This window comes from Oryctolagus cuniculus, chromosome X (genome assembly GCF_964237555.1).
Source record: "Oryctolagus cuniculus chromosome X, mOryCun1.1, whole genome shotgun sequence".
In the NCBI taxonomy this organism is placed as follows: Eukaryota; Metazoa; Chordata; class Mammalia; order Lagomorpha; family Leporidae; genus Oryctolagus; species Oryctolagus cuniculus.
Genome location: NC_091453.1, coordinates 884,434 through 892,512, shown reverse-complemented (window position 1 = coordinate 892,512; position 8,079 = coordinate 884,434). Strand labels below are relative to the sequence as shown.

The following is an 8,079-nucleotide window of genomic DNA, read 5'->3' as shown; positions in this document are numbered from 1 at the left end:
AGAGACTGTATGGCCTGCAAAGCCTAAACTATTTCCTATCTGGCCCTTTTCAGAAAAAAGTTAAACAGCTCCTGCTCTAGGGGAAGAGGACAGCGCAACAAGCACAAATACCCAGTGGTAGGAGTGGCCGGGAAGGTGGTCACCTACGAGCCTGGAGGTGGAGGGAACAGGAGGGCATGGTAGGACAGCAGGCAGATCATGTGACCACAGCAAGGCGTCTGGAGAGCCACTGAGAGGTCAAAGCAGAGTGACAGGGTCTGGTTTATGCCTTTAATGGGATTTTGGGCCACGATCCTCCCTTTATCTCTTTTCCCTTCTTCATTATTCTGCCTCTAAATCTTTCTGCTCAAGAATCAGGGGTAGTTTAAGACATGGCTGTGTACTGAATTGGATGAACTCTTGGTTAGTTCTGGTCCTTGTACATGAAGAGTCTCCTTGCCATTGCCTCCATCTTTGTAAGGACCTGCATCAGGACTAAGCAGGCTGTCCATTCCATCAGCAGCCCTGGGCCCTACCATCAGAAAGCCAGTGCCGTGCACATTGCACAAACAGCACTTGAGAGCTTTGCTCTCCTCTTTAAAGAGAAATTCACATATTTGTGAATCATTTCTGTCAAAATGAGAAAGTATTCTCCAAAGGCTAGGTCGTATTCTAAAAATAGTAGATGCCCACTGTCATCAGCTTAGGGGAATTAAATTGCTCATTATTTTATTTTATTTTATTTTATTTTATTTTACTTTATTTTATTTTATTTATTTTCCTTTTCCCAGAAACCTTTTATTTAAGGAATATAAACTTCATACGCTTCATAATTATAACTTTAGGAACATGGTGATTCTTCCCATCATACCCACCCTCCCACCCACTTTCCCACCCCTCTTCCTCCTCCCTCTCCTATTCCTAACTCGTACTTTTTAAGATCTATTTTCAATTAACTTTATATACATATGATTAACTCTATGATAAGTAAGGAGCTCAACAAATAGTATGGAAAAAAAAAAAAAACCTGTTCCTCAACAGTCGAGACAAGGGGTATTCATAGTCGATGCTTCTCAAAGTGTCAATTTCACTTCTGTATATATAATAGAGCACCTTTTATGTGCTCTATTAGTTATAGAGGTCAGGGAGAATATACAGTATTTGTCCTTTTTGGGACTGGCTTATTTCACTAAGTATGATGTTTTCCAGTTTCCTCCATTTTATTGCAAATGACCAGATTTCGTGTGTGTGTGTGTGTGTGTGTGTTTTTACTGTTGTGAATTAATCATTATTTTATTTTTTTTAAAGATCTATATATTATTTACCTGAAAGTCAGAGTTACACACACACACACAGAGAGAGAGAGAAAGAGAGAGAGAGAGAGAAAATGAATTGTCCACGTGCTGGTTCACTCCCCAGATGGCCGCAACGGCCAGAGCTGCGCCAATCCGAAGCCAGGAGCCAGGAGCTTCTTCTTGGTCTCCCATGTGGGTGTCCTTGGGCCTGGGCCATACTCCACTGCCCTCCCAGGCCACAGCAGAGAACCAGATAGGAACTGGAGCAGCCAGGACTTGAACAGGCGCCCACATGGGATGCTGGCACTGCAGGCGGCGGCTTTACCCGCTATGCCACAGTGCTGGCCCCCAAGAATTAATCATTATTTTAAAAATGTATTTGCACCGGAGTAGAATATGCATCTTTTCTTGTATGGAAATGTGTGACAAAACGAATTTGTTTTCCCGTCTTAAAAAAATGGAAATAAACACTTTTTAAATTGAAATTTTTTGGTCTTTTTTTTAACCCTGGTATCTTTTCAGCCATTTGGCCAAATAAGATATTGAGGCTCTTTGAAGATACTCTTCATGCTGTATGTAAAATTTTGAGCTATTTCTCCCACACATTTTCAACAGAAATATTTTGTATACCTCCTGTCCAATTTATTTTTTCTTCCTGAGGATATATCAGCGCTACAATGACTTACTTTCCAAGCTTTTCTGTCCTCAGCTAATAAGGATGTAGGAAAGTGTATGGTCTGAGCAGTTAAGGAACAAATTATGCTGGATGTTCAGTCTCCAATGTGATAGTTGATTTGGGGCATTTAATTCACGGGGCTTTTGTTTATTGACTGATCAAGGGGTGGATACTGACCTTTTGTGGCCTGGTCATCTTGGACAACTGTCAGAATCAAATGCTGTTGTGGACATTAAAACGTGCTGATATTTTGATGTGCTTTATGAGTCTGAAATTTTGGTGTTATCTTTAGTTCTACTTTGTGATCTATGAAAAATGTGTGTGTATTTCTTGAATCATTCAGATTATATTTAAAGGATGAAAAAAAGCCCACCCACACTGGTGAAAAAAGAAAAAAACTAAAGTAGAGGTTGAAAGATGAAAAAAGAATATCTGGCAGACTTAGGATTTGGATTCATCCCACAAATGTGACTTTAGACTTAAACTAGGAAACGCATAAAATCCTAAAAAAGTTCTGAAGAGATTTTTTTTTTTCTTTTTCAGAGCTGTGAATCCTATGACATGGAATTTTGTGCTGTGTTTTGATTGGCACCTTCACATTTGATATTAATGGGGTAAGTGAAATGTAAAATGATATTCATTTAATCTTTATTGGAAATGTTGCTTTCAGGATTTGGCAGTTCTGTGCAGTGGCATAGATGAGGAGCTTAATGCTAATACTGTCTGGAAGGGTTTTTAAAAATCGACAGCCAGTCTGGTTCGTAACATCTGTTCAGGGCCAAGATATTTGAGAATGTCATCAAATATCTTGAGTTATTCTAATATTTTCTTAAAACCAAGTGGTAGGAATTGAAAAATGTTTAAAAGTCCCCCAGTAATCCATCATCTGAAAACTGGTGACAGTAGGTGTTGACCTCGTGTGTTTTCTGGGTTGGGGAGAACTCAGGTAACTTTGTCAACAGACACAGCATATCCTTCACTGAGATAGTAACAATATCCATTAGGCACTCAAGGTTTGGTAGGCCTTGTGTAGAACCCAAGGAAACATAACCACCTTCTTCCAGAAGCTTCCAATCTAATGAAAATGGGTAATAAGTTCTTTTCATTTAGAGCCATGATTTCACTCTTGAGCTATTTTTTCTTCAAATATTATCGAGAAGGTGTCGCTCCCCCTCTTCGTGGAGGAACGACACAGGACCCTGCGCTGTTCTTTTGTCTGCTCGGCCCTCCCCGGGTTTGCTGCTGGTTCTTCCCGGGTTGGCTACCAATCCTTCCACCTCCGTGGAAGGGCGGTTCCCCCTGCCACTTTCCCCACTTCCGCGGGGGAGTGGCACATCGCCGGCCGGCTCTCTCGGGGGCTGCACAGGTGTTCCTTCAGATAGATGTTCCTGGTGCATGTTGTCTCTCTCCTCCTTTATAGTCCTCTTCCACCAATCCCAACTCTGCTACCCACACGCCGAGTACGCTGCTCTCCTCCAATCAGGAGCAGGTCCTACAGTTTATTGGTTGAACTGGAGGCAGCTGTGTAGAAGCTGTTTCCTCCTCTCCCAGCGCCATATTGTGGGAGAGCAGATGCATAAAATAAGTCTTAATTCGAGTAACAGTCTAGTCCCAGTTGCTCCCCACAGAAGGAAATATGTTCCAAAGAAAATTCGTAATAACATTATAGGTTTTCATTGAAGTATATTGTATTCAAAATATTTTCCCTGAGATTTTTGTCTTATTTATGTAACTCAAATGGGTGCACTTATGAGTTATTTCCACTGAATGTGGCCTAGAACTAGAGAAAAGTCAAGAAGCTCTCTTGCCATCAAAGGTGACTTTGTCTATGTCTTGAAGTGAATCTGTTTTCAATTTTCTAATTGAACTAATGGGAACTGTACTTTCCAAGATAAAACATGACCATCTAGCTAAGGATTTTCAACTCAAACTGCCATTTGACCCTCGTGCTATATGCAGCATTAGGGTTTTTCCAAGGATACCTATGCGGTCACATCCATCTTTGAGGGCATCTTATCCTTAATTTTGCTTTTTTGCAGTGAAAGGACAAATATTTCACCTTATTTGTTTGAAAAGGAATGAGCAATGAAATAGAAATATTATTTTAGTAATGATGCAAAAAGCATAACATTAAATTTGCCAAGGCTATACATTATGAAACTTCTTGCCCAGAGGATAACCAATACTACTTGTAATACTAATTTTATTATATCTGGCAATTATTGAGAATTTACTACATGTCACATCATGCTAATGGCTTTACTTGCAGTTTTTCCAGGGAATCTTCTGGGAAAAAAAAATCTATGAAACAAGAGCTATTGAGACATCATGTAACTTACCTAAGATTACATTGTGTTTTTTTTTTGAGTTTATTGATATCACTTTATTAATCAAGGAAAATATTGCATATAAAGGAAATCCTAGAAAATACATAACTGACATATTTGGGGATATAAATTTATAGTAGTTTTCTATTGTTTGCTGAATTTTCAGGGAAAACTGGAGTATTCTAATTGAAGTATATAACCACAGAGCCAGCCTCATAGAAGTTGTGAACCAAATAAGGTTTTTCTTGGGCTTTCCTCCACACTAAGATTACATTGTTGACAGGTGACTGAGCTACTGTCTCCAAAATTCATACCTGTAGCCACTCTCCAATATTCATCTCTATGGAAATTATTCAATATTAAAATAGGTTTAGAAGGCCATAAATATAAACTTGAGTGCACGTCATCCTAAGAATGAAGGATGACTTTGCTCAAGGAAAATCTACAAGAGTTAAGATGAGTTATTTGTACTTCAGTGAGGTTCTCAGAATTTTTCTTTCATCACGGAAATTCTATTCTTAACGCAATCAGGATGGGGAGCTAGAAATTTTGTTTCACCTTAAGATTTTACAGTTCTTCAGTGCTCTTGGAACTTGTCCATGTCTCATTTGAGTACCCATTGTTAGACTTGGCTCACAATGGCTAATAATGCTCCTGTTTCCCTACTTCTACAACTCAAATAAGACATTTTTTTCCTTTTTTGCATGAGTATGCTGTAAATATTAATGACATAATAGCTATAGCAATGCTTTAAGCTTATGAGGAAGAGTAGATACAAAAATTCAAATTATTGTTGTCATACAAAGGATTTATACTTTAGTGGGAAATGGAGACTCTAGAGAAGACGTTGTGGCACACTTAGCTTTATTGAAATTGAACAAATGCTTTTTTTAAAATAACCCCTTTTACAGCACATGTAAAATTTAATTATATCCTTATATTTTTACAGGTTGTCTTTTATCTGAGTAAGCAAAAATACGTATTTTTTTTCTTACTTAAAACATGTAGCCAGGATTCAAACCACGTAGCTCTGGTACCAAAAAGGCAACGGGTTATGAAAATCACAGTACAATTTTAAAATTCTTTAAGTTAGTCAAGGATATTTAAAACGATATTCACTTTGACTGACAGTAGAAATCATGAGTCAGTTGACATTAGGACTAGTAGTTACATCTACAGTGAAAGCAGAAATGGTAAGTTCAAGCTAATTGGAGCTACATCGTTCAGGACACACCATCTCCATAAATACTGTGGCTGAGTGGCTGCAATGGCTGAGTCACGCTTGGGCACTTAAAGTCACACATAAATATAGCCAAAGCGGGAAAGAAAAAGTGCACTAAGTTGAATCTAAAATAAAATGGGCATTTATCTTTAAGAGAGTACACTATCAAATCAATTACACAATACACAATTTAAACCCCAAAATTACATCTAGGAAAGAAAAATAATATTAAAATGCACACCTACATTGACAGTAAAGTAGAAATCTGTTCTTTGACATTGGTGTTCATTTGTTGTTGTTGTTGTTTTCTGGATAGGTAGAAAGAATTTACAACCCACAAAAGGATTTCTTAGGTGAAACGCTAATTACAGACATTGTAAAGAACGTAGCTCAGGAGGCTTGTTTTAAAAACGAGGCAGCATTTTCCTGAAAAAGTTTGGTCCTCGACTCACTATAGACTAGTTGCTATGGTCTGATGGTAGCCATTTTACTGTGTGTGTGTGTGTGTGTGTGTGTGTGTGAAGCTAACTTCTCAGTACCAGAAGTAGTCAAAACCAAACCAAACCAAAAGGCAGACAGCCCTTGAGAACTTGAGCCTGCATGTCATGTCGGATTGATGTGTCATCTGAAGGAAGAATGCTAAAGACTATGGAAGGGAATTAGGTTGAAGTGATTCTGCAACGCCTTGATTCTGTGCACTTTTCTTCATTGCCTGCATAACTTGTCTTTTGTCATGTAGGTGCCAGGGACTCCCTCCCCCATACTCCCCCCTCCCCCCTCCCTTAATCTTCTCCTCTGTCAAGGTGATAGAATGACAATTTCACTGTGTATTTACAAGCACAACACTTAAGCGAGAAGGTCCCAGGGTCTGTAGGGCACATCTATTTCTTGTGGACATCTTCATGCCGAATGATCTTGTATGTGATCCAGTAAAAGATGTTGAAAATGAGGAAGGCCAGTGGGAAGGCAGCTCGGGATATCGTGTCAATCCTTTTTGCCCGGTCTACAAACTTCTTCTTGATGGCATCTGCATCTTTGGGGGGCTGTGGTAGCGGGTTGGCAGGTGTGGCCTTGACGGCTGTTCCATCTTTCACTTGGAGGCAGTGGCCCATCCCATAACCGCTGAAATTGAAACGGCTTTCACGAGTAACATCCTCTTCCTGTGAGAGTCAAGAGAGAGGAAGCACAGATTGGTTGTCAGTCAACTTAGATTGAAGATGCTTAAAATTCTTCAGAAGTAGAAGAATAAATCACAGTTAGCTGGTGGTGTGGGAGGCTTTTGGAGTGGGGAGCTCGCTTTCAAGTTCAACTCAATTATTCATAGAACAGATATAGTTCATTGACTTTTCAGATGGAGAAATTAAGGTTAAGAATAATTACTTTGTGATCATTTTTCATTAATTAACCAACAGAAACACCTACATTATATTCAGTGCAGACTTTCCCCAAATCTAATTTATTAATCCACAGATTAGAATAGATGGTTTTAAAGCCAGTTCTCCAAGTCCCAATATTACATTATGTATCTATGAGGAAGACCATTTGATCATGCATTCATTCAAGAAATATTTACTGAGCCTTTGCCATGTGCCTGGCCCTGAGTTAGAAACTTTGAGTACCATGGGCCAATCGCAGCCCAATTCCTCCATACTCAACACTGGCTTTCATGCAAACTCTGAGATGAATCTTTTAAATGTATACCTGTTTCACCTTCAAAACTCTCATTCACCCCAGTTGTCTAGCAAAGATTCAATATACATTATTTAGTTTGAATATTTACACTATGGCTAATTGTTCCAGTGTCGATTTCTAACATAGATTCCCTTTGTTTAGTTAATCATTTCTATTCTGTATTTAAGCACGTGACATTTTAGCCAATGTCAGTGATATTTTGTTGACTATTTTGACATGAATTAGATACAAAAATTTTAATATTATATTTTTTCCTCACTGTAAAGAACAAATAGCCTTAGAGACAGATGTATGGGATCTGGGTGTATGACTGGGTCAAGGGAAGGGTCAAATGGTGGGGTTGCAAAAGTGGGGTTGAGGGGCCAGCGCTGTGGTGTAGTGAGTAAACCACTGCCTGTACTGTTGGCATCCCATACGGGCGCCGGTCTGAGCCCTGGATGCTCCACTTCCTATCCAGCTCGCTGCTAAAGTGCCTAGGAAAGCACTGGAAGATGGTCCAAGTCCTTGGGCCCCTGCACCCGTGTGGGAGACCTGGAATCGGCTCCTGGCTCCTGGCTTCGGATTGTTGCAGCTCTTGCTGTTGCAGCCTTCTGGGGAGTGAACCAGTGGATGGAAGACCTCTCTTTCTCTTTGCCTCTGCCTCTCTGTATCTCTGCTTTTCAAACAAATAAATGAATCTTTTTTAACAAAAAGAAAAAGAGAGGCTGTTGCTGTGGTACAGCGGGTTAAAGCCCTGGCCTGGGGTGCCGGTATCCTGTATGGGCACCGGTTCTAGTCCCAGCTGCTCCTCTTCCCATCTGGCTCTTTGCTGTGGCCTGGGAAAGCGGTGGAGGATGGCCTGGGGTCCTTGGGCCCCTGCACCCATGTGGGAGACCTGGAGGGGGCTCC

At 40.0% G+C, this 8,079-nt stretch overlaps 1 protein-coding gene and 1 long non-coding RNA gene across 8 annotated transcripts in view; one reads left to right on the top strand and one right to left on the bottom strand.

The window, feature by feature from the left end:
• Positions 1-2,483: 2,483 nt before the first annotated feature.
• LOC127484913 (uncharacterized) overlaps positions 2,484-8,079 on the top strand; it is a 78,220-nt gene continuing 72,624 nt past the window's right edge. The window contains exon 1 of the long non-coding RNA XR_007912138.2: positions 2,484-2,564. This is a non-coding gene — a long non-coding RNA (uncharacterized lncRNA). The remainder of the gene's footprint in view (positions 2,565-8,079) is intronic.
• GLRA2 (glycine receptor alpha 2) overlaps positions 5,125-8,079 on the bottom strand; it is a 197,878-nt gene continuing 194,923 nt past the window's right edge. For all 7 annotated transcript variants that reach the window (XM_070067259.1, XM_002719913.5, XM_051827600.2 and 4 more), the window contains one exon: positions 5,125-6,659. In XM_070067259.1, the coding sequence (XP_069923360.1) occupies positions 6,381-6,659 (279 nt within the window). In that variant the 3' untranslated portion in view covers positions 5,125-6,380. The remainder of the gene's footprint in view (positions 6,660-8,079) is intronic.